Source organism: Ursus americanus, chromosome 12 (assembly GCF_024610735.1).
Source record: "Ursus americanus isolate L20-20 chromosome 12, mUrsAme1.1.p, whole genome shotgun sequence".
Classification (NCBI taxonomy): domain Eukaryota; kingdom Metazoa; phylum Chordata; class Mammalia; order Carnivora; family Ursidae; genus Ursus; species Ursus americanus.
Window position 1 is genome coordinate 70,493,886 of NC_142138.1, and position 25,250 is coordinate 70,519,135.

The 25,250-nt window shown below is 40.9% G+C and overlaps 1 protein-coding gene and 1 non-coding gene across 4 annotated transcripts; one reads left to right on the forward strand and one right to left on the reverse strand.

The window, feature by feature from the left end:
• Positions 1 to 1,147: 1,147 nt before the first annotated feature.
• CTXND2 (cortexin domain containing 2) lies at positions 1,148 to 22,414 on the forward strand. 3 transcript variants are annotated; one of them, XM_087866257.1, is made up of 3 exons: positions 1,148 to 1,346; positions 12,162 to 12,230; positions 20,952 to 22,414. In XM_087866257.1, the coding sequence occupies exon 3, from the start codon at positions 21,025 to 21,027 to the stop codon at positions 21,190 to 21,192; it is 168 nt and encodes a 55-aa protein (XP_087722383.1). In that variant the 5' UTR covers positions 1,148 to 1,346; positions 12,162 to 12,230; positions 20,952 to 21,024; the 3' UTR covers positions 21,193 to 22,414. The 3 variants fall into 3 exon arrangements, with proteins under 3 accessions (XP_087722383.1, XP_087722382.1, XP_045646563.1); XM_087866256.1 differs by lacking the exon at positions 12,162 to 12,230 and adding an exon at positions 17,391 to 17,546; XM_045790607.2 differs by lacking the exon at positions 12,162 to 12,230 and having other exon boundaries at positions 1,158 to 1,346.
• On the reverse strand, positions 4,459 to 4,561 carry LOC123787783 (U6 spliceosomal RNA). The gene has a single exon (XR_006778320.1). It is a non-coding gene; the product is annotated as a U6 spliceosomal RNA (small nuclear RNA).
• Positions 22,415 to 25,250: the final 2,836 nt, after the last annotated feature.

Sequence of the window (25,250 nt, forward strand, 5' to 3'; positions counted from 1 at the left end):
ATAAATAAAATATTTAAAAAAAATAAAAAATAAAAATAAATAAATTGCTGCATTTCATATTATTTTGGAAAATAAATGTGAGAACTGGCACCGTACCACATTCTCCATTCTGTCCCCAGCATCTAGTACAGTGACACATAACTAGCATGAGGTAAAATTTATTAAATATAGAACCTCTTTCAGGAGAGTTACTTTTTTAAAGTGTGATCATATTTTGAATATGTATCTAGTATTCAAAAAAATGTTTTGAGTAGATTATATGTACATGGTACAATACGAGCCACCCGATTCCTCATCTTGGAGCCCTGGAGTATGTCTCTCCAGAAATGTTCTGTATATTTATAAAACATACGTACATATAGACAGGAAAGGGTGTGTACACGCACAGACACACATATGTCCTATAGAATTTTTTCTTTTTTGAACCACATAAAACCTTAGAGGAGGGACACCTGGTTGGCTCAGTAGGTTAAGTGTCTGCCTTCCGCTCAGGTCATGATCTCTGGGTCCTGGGATTGAGCCCCAATTTGGGCCCTCTGCTCAGCGGGAAGTCTGCTTCTTCTGTTCACTCTCCCTCTGTGCTCTCCCAATCTCTCTCTCTCAAATAAATAAGTAAAATCTTTAAAAACAAAAACAAAAACCTTAGAGGAAATGGTAATAAATTTTGCATTCAAGGTATATATGAGCATGCGTAATACCTAACACAGAGTGAAATAGTTTTGACTTTTCTGATTCAAATGTTCTAAGTAAATTCTTTTTGAAGACAAGAGGTTTTAGAGCTTCACTGATCTTGTTGACTAATAGTTCTCAAATTTGAGCATACATCACAGTCCCCTAGAGGGACGGGTAAAAGCGCAGATACGGACATCCCAAAGTTTCGGGTTCATTAAGTCAGGGTTACAGGTCCAAGAATTAGCATTTCTAACCATTTTCCATGTGGTGCCACTAATCCAGAGAACCATTGCATAGACCAAAAAGCTGGCTCCTGACCCATCTTCTACCACTCGTGTGATCCACTTACAAGGTATTACTTGAGCTATTAACCTTGGCTGCCCCAGCCCTGGCAGAGCTGTGGAAATATTCTTCTACTGACCTGGGCTCCAATTTAATCTAGTGGGATCATTTTCTCACTCACTATGGGAGTGTCTGAAACTTGATCCTGTTTTCCTTGAACTATTCATGAAGCTTCTGAGTTCAGCGTGGGAGTGGGAAGGGACAGAGCTACCAACCCCTTTCCTTTCTGTACGAGTGAGTGGATAAAAAGGGGAGAGGCTGCCAAGAGATGTGCCTGAGCTGGAGGAGACCGCCCTGCCAACAGTCAGCCTTGCATATCACTCTCTCAAAAGGTAAATAACTGTCCGTATTGTCTTTCTGGTGAAGTTTTTATGGGAATAATTCCAACAATTCTTCTGAGTGTCATAGCACTTCTCTACAAGCTTGGGAAGTACTTAGGGAAATGCCTGAGGAAAGTAAAGAACTCTTTCTTTCCTTAGAGGTTTTCTGGAAAAGTGAAACTTTGAGTAAGAGTCACGGTGTTGTTTTGAGGCAAACTGGGGGAACCTGTGTTGGTCCCATTGCCTACAGGATATCTTTGATTTTAGGGATTATAGGAAGAGAGCTCCCCATCACCTCTCCCTTTAGAGTGAACTTATGGCCGGGAGAGAAAAGCTGGGTCTTTTTAGGTGGTTTTTGTTGTTGTCCTGTTTTGTTTTTTGTTTATTTGTCTTTAAGAAATATAGGGCAACAGATAGGAAAAATGAAGTGATTTGGGAAGGGAACACAGGAAAGGAAGAAGGGATTGGTCTTTCTGGGAAATATTAAGTGAAAGCGAACTAACTTCTGCTGCAGAGTTGTAAATGCTATTATTCTGTGTCCTATTTTAGCAGTATCCGATTTTACATAAACCAATAGATTCATGCCCCTCCTCCTGTTCCCTTTTCTAGTCCTAAGCAGTGCTGCTGTTCATCTCAAACAAAACAGGAGCCTTTTTAAAAAGATGTTATTTATTTATTTATTTGTCAGAAAGAGAGAGAGGGAGAGTACAAATGGGGGGGAGGGGAGTGAAGGAGGGGCGGTGGCAGGCAGAGGGAGAAGCAGGCTCCCCGCCGAGCAAGGAGCCCAATGCAGGACTCGATCCCAGGACTCTGGGATCATGACCTGAACTGAAAGCAGATGCTTAACCAACTGAGCCACCCAGGTGTCCCCAAAACAAGAATCTTAGGAACCACTAAAAAAATTCTAGGGCAGGTCTTCACTTTGGAAAACAGATTTTAGATTTACCATGGTATCTGTCACTTGAATCTGTCAGGAAAAGTGATTTTTGCCTAAGAGGTCTTAGAAGAAAGGAAACAATATCCAAGGCTCCAATGATTTGTGATTTTTTTTTTCCATTTTAAAAAACTTTTTACCTAATTTTGCATTCAAAATCTTGCATTCTTTTTCTGAAAAAGAGAGCTCCAACTTGTATAAACTTTCAGGACCTATAAAACCTAGATCTGATCCCTGCATATGAAAATAGGAGCCAAGAACATACATATCATACTTGGAACCAAAACAACATCAGTCTTCTCCTTTTCTTTTCCTTTTTCAATAAGAATGTATTTTACTTTTTCGAGGTGGAGAGAGGAAAGATATCAGCCTAACAGCAGCAAAATTAGCTTACTGGAATTTGGCAGCCATGAGTGAGAAGTTTAAATATGTAAACTAGAGACCTTTCATTCAAAGTTCAGAAATTCAGATTTAACTAGATAAGGAGAAGGAGAATCACAGATGACTTGATGTTTTCCAATTTCCAGATACTGAAGGTTTCCATCGCTCTGCAGTATTTGAGGCTGTCGGCGATACCCCTCCTTGAAATTCTCTCATCTGTTCAATTTCATGACTCTACACTCTTCAGGTTTTCCTACTTACTATTCCATCTGTGGTTTCTTGATCTCTTTCCACCGACATAAAAGCAGGCATTCCCTTGTTTCGAATTCTCCTTTGGCCATCTTATCTACTTCTACGATTTCAGCTACCCTGCGTAAGATGGCTCAGCTCTAAAGATCTTGCTTTTCTTCACTCCTAAACTTCGGTCCCACATTTCTGCCTCATGAGCATATCATACCAGTACCTTTAAATTCAACCTACTCCAAACTGAATGCATCATAGTCCCTTAAAACATCTGCTAATTCCTAAAATAAATAATTCTAGGGGCGCCTGGGTAGCGCAGTCGTTAAAACGTCTGCCTTCGGCTCAGGGCGTGATCCCGGCGTTCTGGGATCAAGCCCCACATCGGGCTCCTCCGCTATGAGCCTGCTACTTCCTCTCCCACTCCCCCTGCTGTGTTCCCTCTCTCGCTGGCTGTCTCTCTGTCACATAAATAAATAAAATCTTTAAAAAAAATAAAATAAAATAAAATAAATAATTCTATAAATGGCAACATTTTTCTTTCAGCCATCCAAAGTCAAACCCCAGAGGGGTGCCTGGGTGGCTCAGTCATTAAACGTCTGCCTTCGGCTCAGGGCGTGATCCCGGCATTATGGGATCGAGCCCCCCATCAGGCTCCTCTGCTGGGAGACTGCTTCTTCCTCTCCCACTCCCCCTGCCTGTGTTCCCTCTCTCGCTGGCTGTCTCTTTCTCCGTCAAATAAATAAATAAAATCTAAAAAATAAAAAAAAAGTCAAACCCCAGAATTTTTTTTATCGTTTCCTTCTTCCTCCCACAATATGTCCATTTAATTTATAAATCATGTCAAATCTCCCTTCACACCCATTCCTTTTTGTTACTATATCATCCTAGTTTGTCCTTTTGTTGCCTCTTACCAAGACTGCTGCCACTCCTTCTAATTGTTTTTCACCCTATCGTGTCTATTTCCTGTCTCCAATATTTTTTACACACTGTTGCCAGTTATCTTCCTAAAGTATGGCTTTGATGATTTACCTTCCTTCAACAAGCATGAATTGTGTATGCTTAATATGCCAGGCACTGATATAGGTATTAATTCATTTATGTAGGTATACTAAACATCTACAATGTACTAGCCCTGCCTAGGCACTGAAGCTATGCCACCAATGGGACACAGACCTAAGGCTTAGAGCTTACATTCCAGTTAGAGTTAGTGGAATGCCCAGTGTGATATGGCTGCTACTCTCATTTATCTGCTCAAAATCCTTCAATGGTTCCCCCATTTGAATAAAATTCAAATTCTTTTTTTAAGGATTTTATTTATTTATTTGAGGGAGAGAGAGCGAGAGAGAGAGCGAGAATGAGGGGCAGAGGGAGAAGCAGATTCCTGGCTGAGCAGGGAGCCCGATGCGGGATTCCATCCCAGGACTCCAGGATCATGATCTGAGCTGAAGGCAGACGCTTAACTGACTGAGCCACTGAGGCACACCTAAAATTCAAATTCTTTATGCTGACTTTCAAGGCTCATTATGATTATTTTCTTCCAAGTTTTTATTTAAATTCCAGTTAGCTAAAAATATGGAATGATTCATGAATTTGTGTGTCATCTTTGTGCAGGGGCCATGCTAATCTTCTCCGTATCATTCCAATTTTAGCACAAGGCTCATTATGATCTTATCTCAAGCAATAGAAGTATAGTACCTAGATGAATAATCTTGAGTTTAATTGGGCACCACATTTTAAAGGAGATATAGACACACTAGATTCTTTTCAGTGGAAAAAGACTAGAGTGATAGAAAGACCATATTCTCTGAGAAATGATTAAATTATGAAATGACTGAAGAAATGAGTCAACAAGTACTTGATAGCTATCTTCATATCCTGAAAATCTTGTGTACGGAAAAGATAGGTGTTATTCTGTAAGGTCCTAAGTTAAAAGTGGAGCAGTGCTAAGGAGACAGGTTTGGCTCAATGTGAAGGACTACTTTTATTATTGTAGCATTGTTTACACTAGCCAAGATATGGAAGCAACCCAAGTGTTGAGTGGATAAAGAAGATGTCGTGTGTTGTGTGTATGTACGCACACACATACATATATAATCAAATATTACTCAGCCATGAAAAATAATGAAATCTTGCCATTTGCAACAGCATGGATAGACCTAGAGGATATTATGCGGAGTGAAGTAAGTCGGAGAAAAACAAATACGATATGATTTCACTTATATGTGGGATCTAAAAAAAAACAAAACAAACAAAAAGCAGAAACAGACCCATAAATACAAGAATAAACTGGTGGTTGCCAGGAGGGGGTCGGGGAAAGTCAGAATGGGTGAAGTGGAGTGGGAGGTCCAGGCTTCCAGTTATGGAATGAATAAGTCATGGGGATGAAAGGCACAGCACGGGGAATATAGTCAACGGTATTATGATCGTGTCGTATGGTGACAGATGGTGACTACCCTTGGGGTGAGCATAGCATACATATAGAATCGTTGAATCACTACATTGTATACCTCAAAGTAATACCATTGTGTGTCAACTATATTTCAATTAAAAAAAAAGAAAAAAGGGGGCGCCTGGGTGGCACAGCGGTTGGGCGTCTGCCTTCGGCTCAGGGCGTGATCCCGGCGTTATGGGATCGAGCCCCACATCAGGCTCCTCCGCTGGGAGTCTGCTTCTTCCTCTCCCACTCCCCCTGCTTGTGTTCCCTCTCTCGCTGGCTGTCTCTATCTCTGTTGAATAAATAAATAAAATCTTTAAAAAAAAAAAAAAAAAGAAGTACTTTTAAAGAATGGGCCACTTTGGAAGATAGTCACTTCTGGTCCCTGAAGGCCGCTGAGGAACTCACCCAAGTAGTTAAAGCAGAAACTTTGCAGGAATGATTAGAAAGCTAATTCCACAACATGACTTTTAAAGGTTCCTTCCAACTATGAGATTCTATGATTTTATACCTTTCACTTTCATGCATTGTGAGCTCTACCATACTGGACCAAGCAGTATTTCCCCAAAAGTTCTCATGCTTCTTTGACTCCCTCACTCTTTCTTCATTGAAGTGTTCTCTCCTTATTCCAGATTGAGCTCAGCCATCACTTTTAGAAAGACTACTATGACTTCTAGAAAGACTACCCCATCTGAGTTCGGTCATCAGACGAGGGCCATACTGTCCATTCTCTATACCCATGAGAAGCGTTCCTTCTGACACCGGTCTCCACATCAACAAACATTTCCTACTGAGTTCAAGCACTGTGCTAATCTATGCTGTGAGAAGTTTAAAAAATCCAAACATTTAGATTTTTGCCCTCTAGAAGCTGTTGGGGAGCAAGAATTCCTGTCCTCTCAAAGGTCCTTGTAGCTGGACTAAGAACCAAAATGGGACAGATTAACAGGAGAAAATCAAATTTAACAGGTGTATGTAGGGGACTCCCCATAGACATGGAAATTCCAAAGGCAGGAAAGATGAGATATATATGTCATTCTGAACTACAGAGAAGGGGCTAGGGGTCTGGGATTTCAGAGGAAAGGAATGTACTTCAGAAGGTGGTAAGAAGAGCAGATGACCCTTATTTTGGGAAAGACTTCCAGTTTAGATTTTTCTGTGTGGTTAAGAGAGAGACGAAAGTTTCTCTTGAGCCCACAGGGTTTCAAGGGCCTCAGCTCTGAATGATCCACTTGCCAAGGTGACACATTGAGGCGGGGTGAGGGGGGCTGTCCTGAATCCCTTCAAAGCTCCTATTTGTGGAAGAATATCAGATTAGTTGTTGTCTCGTGCATCTTCCACGTTCCTGCCAGTCTGATATTTCTAACACAAATATCTAATGGTATAATTTCCACGTTTAAAAGCTTTCCAATGGCTCCCCACTGATTGCAAAGTTGAGTCCAGAGTCTTTAACGTGCCATACAATGGCTCTAACAAACTGGCCTAGGCTATGGCTCCTGCCTATTCTTCGATAGAATACATTCCCAATACTTGCTGAACACTCAGTGTTTCTCAAACATACTATACTGTCCTCCCTGAAGCCCTCGTGTTTGTACTTGAAATATCTTCTCCACCTTCTCCTCTTTACCACCTTTATCTGCCTGGTAATCTCCACTCATTCTCAGCCCTCGGTTCAGTTCATGTATTTGCCTCTTCAGTAAAATCTTCCTTGACTCTTCCCTTTGGGTTCCTTCCCCACTTTTACCAACAGATTGCCATGGGATTATTTGTTTTCACTCAGGAAGTACTTATTTTTGTTTATTTTTCTCTGCAACTTAATATAAAACCAAGAAAGTTTACATAGTATAAAACTATACCCAGAAAGCCGTGATAAAGAGAATAAATGAAAGAAAATTAAAGAAAGATGCAAGTCTCTTGAAATGCAATAATTAAGAGGAGAAGTGGAAAAATCAATGAAATATTCAGGTTGTAACAAGTCTAGTGAGATATGTAGGTGCCAGGGTAAAATAATATGATCTTTTTGAGAAAGTGTAGTAATGAATAAAAGGAATATATGTGCTGGCACATATAATGAGATATTAAAGAAATATATCCAGGGACGCCTGGGTGACTCAGTCGGTTAAGCGTCTGCCTTCAGCTCAGGTCATGATCCTAGGGTTCTGGGATCGAGTTCCGCATCAGGCTCCCTGCTCAGTGGGGAGCCTGCTTCTCCCTCTGCCTGCTGGTCCCCCAGCTTGTGCCCCCACCTAACAAATAAATAAATAAAAATCTTAAAAAAAAAAAGAACTATATCCAGAAAGTGGCATCTGAGGTGTACACAGATTGATAAAGCAGGTTATTAAATTTGCAATGAAATTGCTTTTCTCATTACAACTCAATTATCAGCAAGTGTGTATTAAACACCTAGTATGTCCCAGGATGACTTTTCCATTCCAGTTACAAAAATTCAAGAGAAGAGCTTCAGCCTAACTTCTACCTACCCCAGACCATTGAACTGTGGCAGCCAACATAGTGGGGCCATGTCAGAATATGGCATCTTCCACAACAGCCATATGGATGGACAGGAGGGGAAGTGTGGGGTAGACAATTTCAGAGAGATCCACTGCTTTCTGTTTTGACATTTACCACTTTATACCTATGTCATAGTTTGTGGATATGTCTTACCTCCCATACCAGACTGTAAGCTTCCTAAAGACAGAAACCAGACCTTATGTATTGTGTTATGCCTATAGGACCTGGTTTTTGTATTATACTTATTAAATGGTAAAAGGTGCATTCATATTAAAGTTGATAGAGTTCAAATAGTATCGGCGGGAGAGCTGGTTGTAATCTCCATTTTCCAAACCACACAAGTATGTAGGTAAAATAAAATGACAAGAGGAGCTATAAAGGAGTATTTATTTACGCCCCTGGGACTCAGGTTTCAGTGAGGCCAGGGGAGGTGGGTCAAACAACACTGCCTCATAGATATAGTATTAGCAGAACCTTTTCTCAGATCAGAACCCCATCAGACCCAGGAACCCAGACTGTTTTTGCGCTTAGGGTGAAATTTTCATCAAGAACATCTCTAGTTAGAAATAAACCAAATGGCTGCAAGACGCATTTCCTGTTATCATAAAGACTGGCTTTGACAGTTAAATTCCGGGATACATACAGCCTAAGCTCAAAATGGAATTCTTCCTTCAGGTTCTACCATACATTGGATATCTATTGCACTCCTAGCACCAAATGAACTGAAATCTGGAGTACTTGTCAATGTTTTGAACTATGGGTTCCAGGCCTTTTTACCCTCCCTTTCTGTTGATGTTAGACACTCTCAATACTGCACAACTGTGACATGCGAAGAATACGCTCCGGCACTCCACCTAAATGAAAAAGTAAAGCAGCATTGACTTCCAGACACTCCATAGCAAGAGAAAAAGTGCAAGAAATGAGGAACGTGGGGCGTCGGAGTGGCTCAGTTGTTGAGCATCTGCCTTCGGCTCAGGGCGTGATCCCGGCGTTATGGGATCGAGCCCCACATCGGGCTCCCTGCTCCACGGGGAGCCTGCTTCTTCCTCTCCCACTCCCCCTGCTGTGTTCCCTCTCTCGCTGGCTGTCTCTCTCTCTGTCGAATAAATAAATAAAATCTTAAAAGAAAAGAAAAGAGGAACGTAAATTCAAGGAGGATAATAATAGCAAACACTAAACATAGCAGTTGTAACGTGCAAGGCTCATGTGTGTTCCACGTGCAGTTATTTCTTTAACTTCAACATCTACCTCATAGGATTTTTCTATTATTATCTTAATTTTACAGATGAGGAAACCAAGGCTCCGAAAGGTAAAGTAACTTGCTTAGGATCGCCAAGTTTTATCAGAGCCGGAGAGATTGGCGCCAGAATCCGTGTTCTCCACCATCATGTTATATTTAGTGATTGCCACTGAATTGTTCTCATTGGGGTTAACTTATCTGGAAGGAATCCCCTTTGCCCTTTGTTTGTCCTTGGGATTGTTTGTCCACAAAAACCCAAGAATTGTGTGGACAAGCACAAATTTCCAATGAGCTCTCTATAAGCCGTTTTTTCTTTGACTCTATACTGGACCCCCCTCATCCCCACCGTAAACACAGAAACACACAGTGATCTCTGGAGCCAATGAGCACTTTATTCAATTTTTTTTAATTTATTATTTTTTTTAAAGATTTATTTTATTTATTTGACAGGGAGAGAGACAACCAGCAAGAGAAGGAACAGAAGCAGGGGGAGTGGGAAAGGAAGAAGCAGGCTCCCAGCAGAAGAGCCTGACATGGGGCTTGATCCCAGAACTCCAGGATCACGCCCTGAGCTGAAGGCAGACGTTTAACGACTGAGCCACCCAGGCGCCCCTAATTTATTTTTTTTTAAGATTTTATTTTTTAATTCACCTCTACACCCAACGTGGGGCTCAAACTCACAACCCTGAGATCAAGAGTTTCATGCTCTACCCACTGAACCAGCCAGGCATCCCCCCCAAAGAACTTTCTGATCCATGATAAAATATTTGCAGTGCAGGGAAACTGTTCTTTTCCCGTCCTCCCTTAAGCCTATTCCTTTTTTTAAAAATTTTGTAATACTTGATAATTCAAAAGAAGTTACACCACATATTTAAGTTATGAAACATAGTAATAAATGAGCTGCTGTGAATCCATGACCCATTTTAAGAATTACACACTTACTATTATTTTTTTTAAAGATTTATTTATTTTAGTGAGAGGGCCTGCATGCGTGAGTGCAAGTGGAGGAGGGACAGAGGGAGAGGGAGAGAATTTCAAGCAGACTCCCTGCTGAGGGTGGAGCCCAATGCGGGGCTCAATTCCACAACCCAAAGATCACGACCCTGAGATCATGACTGGAGCCAAACCAAGAGTCAGATGCTTAACTCACCAAGCCACCCAGGCGCCCCTATACCATTACCATTATTACTATTATTTTAAGATCTTTACTTACTTATTTGACAGAGAGAGAGCGCGAGCAGGGGGAGTGGCAGGCAGAGGGAGAAGCAGGCTCCCTCTGAGCAAGGAGCCCGATGCGGGACTCGATCCCAGGACCCTAGCATCATGACCTCAGCCAAAGGCTGATGCTTAACCAACGGAGCCACCCAGGAGCCCTACCGTTACAATTATCATCTACCTGTGTGCTCTTTCCTTTAGATCATCTCCCTACCTCTCTCCTGGAAGTAACCATCACCATGAATTTTCTGCATCACACCTTTGTTTCTCAAAAAATAGATTTATCACATACATATGTACCTTTAAATAAAATAGTTTTGCTTGTTGTGAGATTTATAAAAATAATGATGTACACACTTTTCTGTAATTTGCTTTCTTCACTTAATAACATATTTCCAAGATTCACCCATGTTCTCAGATGCAAACTCTGTTTGTTCACTAATTTTTTTCACTGCTTATAATATTCGGCTGTGGACTATGTTGCAATATACATAAAATTCTCCAGAGAGTCGTCACTTGAGTTGTCTGTTTTTTGCCTGTACAGACAATGTACAATAGCATTGTTTCTTTTTTAAAATTTGTTTATTTATTTATTTGAGAGAGATAGAGTGCGCGTGCTTGCAGGGAGAGGGGCAGAGGGAAAGGAAGAGAAGCAGACTCGCCTGAGTGTGGGGCCTGACGTGGGGCTCCATCTCATGGCCCTGAGATCATGACCTGAGCCAAAATCAAGAGTCTGATGCTAAACTGACTGAGCCGCCCCGGTGCCCCCACAAATAGCAATGTTTTATATTTTTCCTGGTGTATATACGGGAGTGGAATTGTTGGGTTATGGAGAATTTGTAAAGTCAACCTTACCAAGTAATGCTAAAGGGTTTTCCATAGGGGATACTCTGGTTCTGCTGGTAGGCGGCATGTAAGAGTTTCAGAGGCGCCTGGGTGGCTCAGTTGGTTAAGCGTCTGCCTTCGGCTCAGGTCACCATCTCAGAGTCCTGGGATCTGGCCCGAGTGAGGCTCCCTGCTCAGCGGGGAGTCTGCTGCTTCTTCTCCCTCTGCCCCCGCCCCCCGCATGCACATATGCTCTCCTCCTCTCTCAAATAAATAAATAAAATCTTTTAAAAAATTTTTTAAAGAATTTCAGATGACTCACATTCTTTTTTTTTTTTTTTTTTGAAGATTTTATTTATTTGAGAGAGAGAGAGTAAGCGCGGGGGGTGGAGGTAGGTAGAGGGAGAGAGAATCCTCAAGCAGAATTCCCACTGAGCATGGAGCCTGAGGTGGGGCTTGTTCCCAGGACCCCAAGATCATGACCTGAGCCGAAATCAAGAGTCACCAACCCAACCCACTAAGCCACGAAGGCACCCCGATACTCCCATTCTTGCCAACACTTTTTGTTATCAGACTTCATAATATTTAGCAATCTAGTGGATAAAAAAATGGTATCTGTATTTCCGTGATTACTGGTGCAATTGAACACCTTTTCATGTATTTATGGACCATTTATGTTTCTTTTTTGGTGAAATGCCCGTTCATGTCTTTTGCTAATTTACTTGTTGAGTTATTTGTCTTTTTAAAATTATGTTGGATGAGTTTTTTTCTAATTTTGGATACTATTCCTTTGTTAGAAACATGTATGGCAAATATCTTCTCCAAGGTAGTGGTTTGTATTTTTCCTTATCTTGCAGCAGCTGTAGTGATCAGAAGTTCTTAATTGTGAAGTAAAATTTGTCAACTTTTTTTATATATGTTGTACTATTTGTGTCTTGTTTAAGAGATCTTTTCCTATCCTGAGGTCATAAAATTTTCTATATTTTCTTCAAAAGGTTTTTAAGTTTGTTTTTGACATATAACTATAAATTTGGGTTTTTTTTTAAGGACAGCTCTTTTCCAGTATCACTTATGAAACAGTCCATTCTTTTCCTGTGATCAACAATGCCATTTCTGGTATGATTCAAATTTCCCCAAATGTGTGATTTGTTTCCAGGCTCTTTCTAGTCTGCTCAAATGGCTTATTACGTATGCCTACATATACACTCTGCTGTCAAAAATACTATGGCTCTATAATAAGTTTTAATAACTGATATGGGAAATGTCCCCACCCTAAACTTTTCTTCAGAATGTCTTTATTTTTTGGCCTGTGAGTTCCCATATACACTTAAGAAAATTAGTTTGCCAGTTTTCTCAAAAAACCCTAATGGATTTTTGGTGGAATTGCATTATATCTAAAGATAAAGTTGGGGAGAGTTAACAATTTCACCATGTTGAATCCATAAACATGGTATATCCCTTCATTTATTTAGATGGTCTTTAATGACTTTTAGTAAAGTTTGATAATTTCTTCCACACATGTCCTGCTCAACTTTTCTTAGACTTATTTTTAAGTACTTTATGTATTTTATGTCATTGTAAATAATGGCTTTTCTAAAATTACAGTTTCTTATTGTTTGTTGCTGGCATTTATAAATGCAATTGACTTACGTGTCTTATCCAGATTCTTGTGCTTATTTCTCATATTTTCCTTGGGCTATTCTATAGGCAATGACATCTGTGTATAATGACTATTTTTGTTTTTTCTTTTTAAATCTTTATGCTTTTTTTAAAAAAAATCTTATTTTACTGTGCTGGCTAGAACCTACAGAATGATGTTGAATAAAAGTGAAGATAGTAAATATTTTTGTCTCATTACTAATTTTTTTTGGTATTATTCCTGATTTTAAAAGAAATCTTTCAGAGCGCCTGGGTGGCTCAGTCAGTTAAGCATCTGACTTCGGCTCAGGTCAAGATCTCAGGGTCCTGGGATCAGCCCTAAGTCGGGCTTCCTGCTCAGCTGGGAGTCTGCTTCTCCCTCTCCCTCTGCTGTGCTCACTCGTGTTTTCTTTCTCTCTGTGTGTCAAATAAATAAATAAATTCTTTTTAAAAAAGTAAATAAATATTCTTTAAAATAAATAAATAAATGAAATTTTTCAATATTTGGCCATTAAGTAGACTGTCTGCTATACATTTTTGGTTAATACCCTTTATCAGGTTAAAGGTGTTCCGTTCTATCCCTATTTTGCTAATATTAATATAAGTATTTTATATTAGTATTGAATTTTGAATTTTATCAAATACTTTTTTGCAACCACTGAGATATTCCTATGGTTCCTCTCTCATATATATATATATATATATATATATATATATATATATATATATACATATACATATATATATGATATATGTAATGTCATTTATAGATTTTCTAATGTAAATTATACTTGCAGTCCCGGGATAAACTCAAACTCAACTTGGTATTTGTATCCAACAAGGTTTATTTCAGAGAGCAGAAACCATTCTAGGTTTTTCAAGTAGAGAGAGATTTATTTTTTTTAAAAGATTTTATTTATTTATTTGACAGAGAGACAGCCAGTGAGGGAAGGAACACAAGCAGGGGGAGTGGGAGAGGAAGAAGCAGGCTCCCAGCAGAGGAGCCTGATGTGGGGCTCGAACCCCTAACACCGGGATCACGCCCTGAGCCGAAGGCAGAGGACGCTTAACGACTGAGCCACCCAGGCGCCTCTAGAAAGAGATTTAATACACAGAATTAGGATGCCTTTAGTATTACATGACCAAAAACCCCCCAAAAAACTCAATTCAAATGGGATTAAACAATACATGGAAAAGTATAGATTTGCTAAGTGTTGGATGCAGAGTTCTATAGACGTTCAATAAATCAATCTTGTTACTTATATTATTCAAATGTTCTGTATCTTTGCTGATTATTGCCTGGTTGACCTAGCAATTTTTTAATCAATTTCTCCATACAGTCTTATTGTTTTCTTATTTATCTTGAGGCTATTTTATTAGGTACACACAATTTAGAATTGTTACATCTTCCTGCTGAATTTTACCCTTTATCATAACCTATTAATCTTCTCTATCCCTGAGAATGCTTTCTTTTTTTTTTTTTAAGATTCATTTATTTATTTGAGAGAGAGAGAGAGAGACTGTGTGCAGCCAGGCCGGGGGCGGGGATGGGGGTGGGGAGAGGCAGAGGGAGAGGGAGAGAGAAAACCTCAAGCAGACTCCTTGCTAAGCACAGAGCCCGGCGCCAGTCTTGACGCTGGTATCCTAAGACCCAGAGATCATAACCTGAGCTGAAATCAAGAGTCGGATGCCTAACTGACTGAGCAACCCTGCACCCCAAGAATGCTTTCTATCTTAAGGTCTATTTTGTCTGATATTAACATAACGTCTCAGTTTTCTTTTAGTTAGTATTTATCTAGTATACTTTTTACTTTCAACCTTTCCATGCCTTTAAATTTTAGGTGAGTCTCATAAGCAGCATATAGCTAGATTGGGGCCAAGACCAAAAAATAGATGTTTATTATTTTTTTCTCTACCCAACATCCAAAAACCCTCTTATTTGAGGAAAATCTTCCTTTATGTGAGTTAGTAAGAGACAGAACCTTATTCCCACTTACAGAAGCCTAGAGAAGACAAATATTCTCTCTTCCACCCCTCGGTGGCTGAGGCGCTGGTGCATAACTCAGACTTGACCGGTCAGATGCACCAGCCAGGGACTGGAATATTGAGCAATGCAAAGATGACACAGTTTATAATTCAGGCAGGGCAGAGGCAGTGGTATCCAATGACGGTAGCAGGGGTGCTCAGCAAAGTCATCCCATGCCAGCAGTGCCCTTAACCAGATTTTTCCCGTGCTGACCTTGGCTGCCGTTCCCAATGCCTCTTCTCCCTTGGTTTCTGCCTATTTTGTAAGACCAGTTCTACTTAATTCTGGAAGCGACATGGTCTCTTCTCAATAAATACTTGTATGCTTAGGTGAGGGAGATTGTTTCTATTGCTTGCAAACAAGGATCTTGACCAATACAAAAGTATTCTTTCTTTCTCTGGAGTTAGGGAGGAGGAGGAGATACTCTGAAGGGGGAATAGGAGAGGAGTTGTTGGAGCCATTCTTGCTACCATAGGGAAGTCAGCCTGTGTATAAAAACAACATAGAAGAGGGACGCCTGGGGGGCTCATTCAGTTAAGCATCTGCCTTTGGCTCAGGTCATGATCCCAGGGTCCTGGGATTGAGTCCCACATCGGGCTCTGTGCTTGGCGCAGAGCCTGCTTCTCCCTCTTCCTCTGCTGCTCCCCCTGTTCATGCTCTCTCTGTCAAATAAATAAATAAATAATCTTAAAAAAAATAGAAGAAAGGTGGGAATGTGAAAAATCATAGAATATAAAGTCAGAACCCTGATAACACCTTAAATCTCTGGATCCAATGATACCTAAAGTTAAACCTTACTCCGGGCTTCAGCCTCATAAGTTAGTAAATTGCACATATTGTTTACTATCACTGAAGTGGACTTTTCTGTCACTTGCAACCAAATGCATCTGACCTGATGCCTTTTCATTCTGCCTTTGAAAAGAAATCCTTGGGACGCCTGGGTGGCTCAGTCGGTTAACTGGCTACCTTCGGCTCAGGTCATGATCCAGGGTCTGGGGATCGAGTCCAGCATTGGGCTTCTTGCTCAGCGGGGAGCCTGCTTCTCTCTCTGCCTGCCGCTCCCCCTGCTTGTTCTCTCTCTGTCTCTCTGACAAATAAATAAATAAAACCTTTCTTTAAAAAAAATTTTTTTTAAAAAGGAATCCTTTGCTAGATTCTGCAATAGGTTTTTAGCTGCTATTTGACTTTTTTCTTTCCTAGTTGAATTTATAAATGATTTAAAATCTTAGTGTCTTCATTTCCTCACTGCCCTTTCCTGCTTAATCCACTAAAGTCCTTCTTTACCACTTTGCTGACACTATTTTCTTTTAGACAACCAATTGTCTTCTCCTGTCTTAATTCAATGCCACATTCTCAAAGTCATTTATTCATTCAGCAAACATTTTTTACATGCCCACCTTAGCAAAGTGTAGTGCTACATTCATTCATTAAACATATATTTATTGAACAGCCAATATATCCTAAACTTTTAGGATAAAAAACAAACAAATTAGATATGGTCTCTATTCTCATGTCAGATTATTATTTTATCAGAGAAGACACTCAAGTAATTGCAGTCAGCTATAGTGAATGTTACTAGAATATCTCCCTGGGAAATTAACATTTAAGCTAAAGCCTAGAAGTTGAATATAGAAGGTGGGAAATAATAAATGGAGAATGTTAATGAAAACGCTTAGACACAAAGGAGCATCATGCAAAACTCATGGAACTGTGAGAAGTCCAGCATTACTGGGTGAAAAAGTACAAGGGAGAGAGTGAGTGGCAAAAAGCAAGGTTCCCTGGGGTGCCTGGGTGGCTTAATCGGTTAAGCGTCTGCCTTTAGCTCAGGTCATGATCCCAGGACCCTGGGATCAAGCCCCATGTTGGGCTCCCTACTCAACAAGGAGTCTGCTTCTCCCTCTCCCTCTCCCTCTGCACCTGCCCCTTCCCCCAGTCATGGCACGCTCTCTCTCTCTCTCAAATAAATAAAATCTTAAAAAAAGAAAAGAAAAAGAAGCAAGGTTGCTAAATTATGGAGAGCCTTAGAACCCCATTAAAATGTTTGGAGACTTTTTTGAGCCACATGACGACACTTACTGGTAATGTTTCACGGAGCTGTTTAGTTCCTGGCTAGCCCAAACTAATCTTTTATGAAACAAGTGTTCTCTCCATGTTCCCAAAAGACTCATTAAACCATTTTTCAAACTAAATCTATTGCCATTTTTTTTCTCTCTAGGGTTGGAGGATATGCAGGGCTCTTTCTCTCCCAATGTGTTTCTCATGGGTTCCTCAGAAATTCCCTCACTAGGGTTATCTAACGGCAGATCCCTCAGAATCATGTCCCTCCGCTGGCTTAATAGTGCTGAATCCAAGTCCACTTCCAGCCACTTTCTGTTAAGGTAACTTCCTTCTAGCAGGAATCCCTCTTGGGCGAGATCCTTTTTCATATTATCCCCTTGACTGGTCCCTATCTCTAGGGTCATTTATCTGGCCCTCAGGGAAAAAATCCTCCTTGATCAATCTCAATTCTGTCTTCTTTTCTGTTGCTACAGCCTGCTTCAGCCAACCTCTTCTTCCTTTCTTTCTTTTTAATTTCTTTTTTTTTAAAGAATTTATTTATTCTTTATTGACAGAGATAGAGACATCCAGTGAGAGAGGGAACACAAGCAGGGGGAGTGGGAGAGGAAGAAGCAGGCTCATAGCAGAGAAACCTGATGTGGGGCTCGATCCCATAACGCCGGGATCACGCTCTGAGCCGAAGGCAGAAGCTTAACCGCTGTGCCACCCAGGTGCCCCTCTTTCTTTTTAATTTCATGTTAATAGGGTAAGAGCGCTTAACAGGAGATACCCTCTTAACGAGTTTTTAAATATGCCATACATTACCACTGACTATAGATACAATGTCATACGGCAGATTTCTAGAACTTATTCATCTTCCTTAACTAAAATTGTATGCCTGTTGATTAGTAACTCCCCACGACTAGTGACGTTGAACATCTTTTCACGTGCTTATTGGCTGGTTGTGTATCTTCCTTAGAGGGGTATCTATTCAGATTCTTTGCCCAATTTTTTTTTAAAGATTTTATTTATTTATTTGACAGAGAGAAAGACAGCCAGCGAGAGAGGGAACACAAGCAGGGGGAGTGGGAGAGGAAGAAGCAGGCTCCCAGCAGAGGAGCCTGATGTGGGGCTCGATCCCACAACGCCGGGATCACGCCCTGAGCCGAAGGCAGACACTTAACAACTGAGCCACCCAGGCACCCCTTTGCCCAATTTTTAATTAGGTTATTTGTCTTCTTATTATTTAGTTGTAAGAATTCTTTATATATTCTAGATGTAAGTCCCTTATTGGATATATAATTTGCAAATATTTTCTCTCATTCTGTGGGTTGTCTTTATACGTTCTCAATAGTGTCCTTTGAAGCACAAAAGTTTTTTTTTTTTTTAAAGATTTTATTTATTTATTTATTCGATAGAGATAGAGACAGCCAGCGAGAGAGGGAACACAAGCAGGGGGAGTGGGAGAGGAAGAAGCAGGCTCATAGCGGAAGAGCCTGATGTGGGGCTCGATCCCATAACGCCGGGATCACGCCCTGAGCCGAAGGCAGACACTTAACCGCTGTGCCACCCAGGCGCCCCTGAAGCACAAAAGTTTTAAACTTTATTCTTTTTTTTAAATTGAAGTATAGTTGATACACAGTGCAACAATGTTACATTAGTTTCAGGTGTACAACGTAGTGATTCGAAATTTATATATTTGTGCTTTGCTCAGCACAAGCGTAGCTACCATCTGTCACCGTACAATGCTATTACAATACCGCGGATTATATTCCCTATCCTGTACCTGTCATCCCTATGATGTGTTTATTCCATTACTAAAAGCCTGTACTTCCCACTCCCCTTCACCCATTTTGCCATGCTCCAACTCTCTCCCCCTCCTGCAATCATTAGATTGTTCTCTATATTTATGGATCTCTTTCTGCTTTTTGTTTGTTTAATTCTTTGTTTTTCAGATTGTTTAGATTCCACATATAACAAATCGTGTTATTTGTCTTTCTCTGTCTTCCTTATTTCACTTAGCGTGATACCCTCTAGGTCCACCCATGTTGTCGTAATGGCAAGATCTCATCCTTTTTAAGGCTGAGTATAAAATTCCACCTTATATACGTAAATACACCACATCTTCTTTATTGATTCATCTATTGATGGACACTTGAAAACATCTTAAATTTTGATGAAGTCCACTTTATCTTTTTCTCTTCTGTTTCTTGTGTTTGTGAGGTCATAGCTAAAAATTCTTTTTTTTTAAGATTTTATTTATTTATTTGACAGAGAGAGAGAGAGCCAGCAAAATAGGCACAGAGGCAGGCAGAGGGAGAGGGAGAAACAGGCTCCCCACTGAGCAGGGAGCCCGATGCAGGACTCTATCCCGGGACCTGAGCTGAAGGCAGAAGTTTAACAGACTGAGCCACCCAGGTGCCCCTGTGTTATCATAGTTAAAAATTCGTTGCCAAATCCAAGGTTATGAAGATTCATCTTTTGTTTTCTTCTAAGAGTTTTGTAGTTTTAGTGCTTACATTTAGGTTTTTGATCTATTTTCAGTTAGTCTTTATATAAGGGTCCAACTGCATTTTTTAAAAAGAGTTTATTTATTTATTTGACAGAGAGAGAGAGAGACAGTGAGAGAGGGAACACAAGCAGGGGGAGTGGGAGAGGGAGAAGCAGTCTTCTGCTTAACGACTGAGCCACCCAGGCGCCCCCCAACTGCATTCTTGTACATATGGCTATCCCACTGTCACAGTACCATTTGTCTTCTTTCCTCACTGAATGGTGTTGGCACCCATCAAAAATCAGCTGAGGGGCGCCTGGATGGCTCAGTTAGTTAAGTGGCTGCCTTCATCTCAGGTCATGATCCCAGAGGCCTGGGATTGAGTCCCGCATCAGGCTCCCTGCTCAGCAGGAAGCCTGCTTCTCCCTCTCCCTCTGCCTCTCCTCCTTGCTCTTGCTCTCCCTATCTCTCTCAAATAAATAGATAAAAATTTTTTAAATCTTTTTAAAAAATCAATTGACAATAGGTATATGAGTTTATTTTTAGCCTCCTAATTCTATTTCACTGATCTATATGCCTATCCTTATGCTAGTGCCACACTGTCTTAATAACTGTAACTTTCTAGTGAGTTTTGAAATGGGGAAGTAGGAGTCCTCTGATTTTGTTCTCTTCAGTGTTGTTTTAGTGAACTAAGTTTTAATAACCAAAATCGATCCCTTCTGAGATGTACCGGATTTTTCATTAAGAGATGGCAATGATAGGGGCGCCTGGGTGGCGCAGTCGTTAGGCACCTGCCTTCGGCTCAGGGCGTGATCCTGGCGTTCCAGGGTCGAGTCCCACATCGGGCTCCTCCACTGGGAGGCTGCTTCTTCCTCTCCCACTCCCCCTGCTTGTGTTCCCTCTCTCACTGGCTGTCTCTATCTCTGTCAAATAAATAAAGAAATAATCTTTAAAAAAAAAAAGAGAGAGATGGCAATGATAGCACAGTTAAATGTAGTGATTAGAAAAAATAAAAATAATTTCATGTTTACATTGTCTTTATGTTAAGACTCCAGAACAAATTAGTTACAATAAGAACTCAGATTTTTGAAAAATCATAAAGAGGGATTTAGACTTAACACAGAATTGGGATGTTTAAGACAGTTTTACCTGGATCTTACAGGGCCAGGAAGCCCCAGTTGATTTCTGCGTTATACATGTTTGCTCATGTTTTGCTTTGGAGTAAATTTCTAGCAATTTAATGCTTTATGTGTGTATATATTTTGAAAATCACCCATATTAACTTTATCAGTATCATGAGTGCTTCTTAAATAAATCCTGCTGTTTTGTTTTTGCTTTTCTAAGCCTTCTTTGGTTTTGACATAATCTTATTAAGAAAACACATATATAGGGGCGCCTGGGTGGCACAGTGGTTAAGCGTCTGCCTTCGGCTCAGGGTGTGATCCCGGCGTTATGGGATCGAGCCCCACATCAGGCTCCTCCGCTATGAGCCTGCTTCTTCCTCTCCCACTCCCCCTGCTTGTGTTCCCTCTCTCGCTGGCTGTCTCTATCTCTGTCGAATAAATAAATAAAATCTTTAAAAAAAAAAAGAAAACACATATATACACATACAAACCATAAACTTGTTTGATCCTCTTTTGTCCAGGAATATGACAAGCCCGAAGATACACCTGAGAAGGTAGCTACAGCCGAACAAGGGTAAAGAGGCCTGTGTTCCCATGGATGATTCAAGCCTGTCCAGCAGTGTTGACGTGGACAAAGGCTTTGCCATTGCCTTTGTTGTCCTTTTGTTTCTGTTCCTGATTGTGATGATTTTTCGGTGTGCCAAGTTGGTGAAGAATCCCTACGAGGCCAGCTCCACAACCACGGAACCATCTCTGAGCTGAGCTATGAGAAAGCCTGATAGACTCCCCCTCAAAGGAGGTCTGAAATCTTCTATACAGATATTCATGACCCAGACTTTATATTATTTCACCTCTCTGTATGTCAGCCTTCTCAGTCTTGCATTCCACAATAGGCACAGATAATAAAAAGGATGAAACACGAGTCAGTTTAGCTTGTTGCTATTCAGGGAAATGCTTACAAAATGAGACCGAGACAGGTTGAACTCACTGATTAAAGTAAGGCCATGGGTTTCAATTCTCCAGTATCAAATGTCCTTAAGATAAGATAGTTGGACATAATTGTATGATGTAATGTAATATAATGATGCTTGGTGAGGCCCACCTAAAGCTAGAACTCCTAGAGGCAGTCTTAGGAGATCCCTTTAGTTGTGCAAATATAAGGCCAGCAGGAACCAATTGTCCTATGATAAGAGTCTAACAGGACCTTTTTAAAAAAATTTTTTTTAGTTTATTCATTTATTTGAGAGAGAGGGCTGGGTGGGGGGAGCAGAAGGGGAGGGAGAAAGAATCTCAAGCAGACTCCGTGCTGAGTGAAGAACCCTACCCTAGTCTCAGGCTCCTCAAGGGGCTCAATCCCACGACCCTGAGATCGTGACCCCAGCCGAAACCAAGAGTCGGAGGCCCAACCGACTGATTCACCCAGGCGCCCCTAACAGGACCTTTCTAGTGTGTGTGGTTTTGTAAAATCTGCTGCCCTTCTCAAGGGGGCAGAGCTCTGTGACAGAGGGGGAGTCATTTGCCTTTAGTGAATCCCTCAATCTTTTTCACCCCACCGTTCCTCATCTATAAAAGAACATCTAGCAGATTGAAAAGGGACCCTCCAAAAGGTGTGTCCATGTCCTCACCCTTGAAACCTAGGAATGTGACCTTATTTGGTAAAAGGATCTTCACAGATATAATTAAGTATCTCAAGATAAACTCATCCTGGATTATCTGGGTGAGCCCTAAATCCAATGACAAATGTCTTTTATAAAAGACAGTAGAGACGATATACAGAGACAGAGAAAAAGGCCATGTGAAGACAGAGGCAGAGATTGGAGTCATGCAACCACAAACTAAGGACTAAAGGTGGAACCAGCAGATGCTGGAAGAGGCGAGGAAAGATTCTCCTCAGAGCCTTTGGAGGGAGCTCAGGCCTGCCAGCACCTTGATTTTAGATTGCTAGCCTCTAGAACTGTGAGAGAATAAATTTCTGCAGTTTTAAGCCAATGAGTCTGTGGTCATTCATTATGGCGGTCATTGGAAACTTATATATAATACGTAGTGGTGATGGTGGTGGTTATCACCATCATCCCGGGGATTTTTAAAAGAAAAGAAAAAGAAATCATAATCTGTACTCTTCAAAGTCTGAAGTTAGGGAAATTTGGTAGAGTAGACTATGGCCAACTGGCAGGAAAGTCCATAAGAGAATTCCCTGGAAGGACAGAGGGCAGCTAGGCCACTGACCAAGACCTAACACAGGTTTGGCTGAAGGATTGAGTCCGGCACCTAAGTAGGTGAGAGGGAGAGTGATTGTAAACGCTCTCTGGCTCAGCCATGCCGGCCAGATGTTCTGGGCAACAGTGACCTAGCATGTGGATGAGAATTAAGAGAGCCATAACCTTGGAATCTAAGTGTGGGTCATCGCTTGTGCAGGGACTTGGACCAGCATGCAGTCATTTTGGAGGAGACACGTTTTCACGGACCATGCTGAACCAGGCTTTAAGAGCAATGCCAAATGGCACAGAGACATAAACCTATCCATGCACCGTTAGCAGAGACTTGATAACTGTCTCTGTTTCTGACTCTTGGAAACAGGACTGCCGCCTCCTTGGCCTGAGTAAGTCCCCAGGGTTATTTGAAAATGGACACAGGGCAACCAAAGCTTTGCAATGGGGTACTAGACTTTGCCTTCACCAGAACTCTGTTCTAGTGCTATGCTGGTTAAACTGAGGAAAGAGAGAGAGCAAGAGAGAGGGAGAGAGATGATTTGTACACTGTTTTGATAAAAAGAAATTCAGGACAAGGTGCAGGTCAGGGTCAAAGGAAAGCAGGTTAAGATTGATGTCAGTAGTGGAAGGCTCCCGTGTATTCCCCGAGGAACTCAGATAGGGGGAACTCACCTTTCCCCCACCCCCTAAAACAAAGTGCAAGCAAACACATGATTAATGAGAGCATCAATACGCAGCCACTGGACAGTCACGGGTTTGACTTTCCACAGTAACCTATCGAAGGAAAAAATGCATCAGACAGAAGAAGTGGATTATCTGTGGAAGAAACAAAAGAAGGAATGACCCAAGGCAAACTCACAGGGCCAATGTGCATGCCGTTCAGGGGAGAGGGCAGCTTAGCCATTGGTCCGTAGATTATTTCCAGTCTCGGTGGCTAGACAGTCCTTGGTGTGTAGATTCCGGAAGTTGCAACCCACATACCTTGGATCTGTTTTGTTTTTTGGTTTTTGAGTTTTGTTTTTGTTTTTGTTTGGCGGGGGAGGGTCTCTCTGATTTTATTGCTCATGTTATCTCTGTTAATCTGATGTCCTTAAACATTCCTTTCACTCACCTTAAATTGGCAGCTTACAGATCCATCAGTCTGGGAAATTTTATTGGCCAGACGCTTTCCAGTGTTTAAAATCTACAAAGCGTGTGTCCGTGTGTGTTGGGATCTGTATGTGTTTTTTGAGTCAATGTTTTAAAATTATTATTATTATAAAAGGAATAAATGCACACAATAAAAAAATTTCTCAAACATTACGGAAGGGTAAAAATGCAGAAAGTTCCTAGATGCTGTCATGTTTCCCAATCCTTCTATCCAGAGGTAACTGTTATTACGGTAGCTTGTTTTTGCATTTATGAGTGTGTATCTTTCCCCGCATGTTCCTTTTCTTTTAATTTTTAATGTAATAATTTTGAATAAACTATCCATTTTCATGTTTCAAAATGCAAAAGGTGTAAAACAGTGTACTGTGAAAACACCTACTCCCATTCTTGTCTGCCACCTTCCATTCGCCCTCTTCTCAGACAACCACTATTAATCTCTTATGTATCCTTCCAGTGATCTTTTCTGTATATGTAAGAAAAAACGTTATTTTTAAAGATTTTATTTATTTACTTGAGAGAGAGAGAGAAAAAGAGAGTGCACGAATTGGGGGAGGGGCAGAGAGAGGAAGTCCCTGCTCAGCCGGTACTCGATGCCAGGACCCTGAGATCATGACCTGAGCTGGAGGCAGACACTTAACAGACTGAGCCACCCAGGTGCCCAAAGAAAAAAATGTTTAAAAACGTATTATTTACACAAATAACAGCAGCTGTATACCATGTTCTACGCCTACTCTTCTCATTTAATGTTTCTTCTTTTTTTAAGGTTTTATTTATTCATTTGATAGAGAGAGAGCACAAATCGGCAGAGTGGCAGGCAAGGGAGAGGAGAAGCAGACTTCCTGCTGAGCAAGAAGCCTGAGGACCCCGGGATCATGACCTGAGTGGAAGGCAGATACTTAACTGACTAAGCCACCCAGGCGTCCCTTAGTAATGTTTCTTTTTTTTTTTTTTTTTAAGATTTTATTTATTTATTTGACAGAGATAGAGACAGCCAGCGAGAGAGGGAACACAAGCAGGGGGAGTGGGAGAGGAAGAAGCAGGCTCATAGCGGAAGAGCCTGATGTGGGGCTCGATCCCACAACGCTGGGATCACGCCCTGAGCTGAAGGCAGACGCCCAACTGCTGTGCCACCCAGGCGCCCCCCCTTAGTAATGTTTCTTAAAGATCACTCCGTATCAATGCACAAAGAGCTTCCTTTTTTAAAAACCATGGTTGAAGAATATTCCATTTTCGGGCATGTTATAATTTGTTTAACCAGCACCTGCTGATGGAAATGTATATTGTTCCTAAATATTTTGCTATTTCATACAAAGTTGCAGAAAATAATTTAGTGCTTACCTCATATCAAAGGTATGCATATTCAAATGAATGCAATTTCAAAGATATGTAGTTTAATTCCTAGACATGGAATTCCTGATTTAAACAGTATTTCAGAGTGTGCAACATTTTAAAATTAATTGT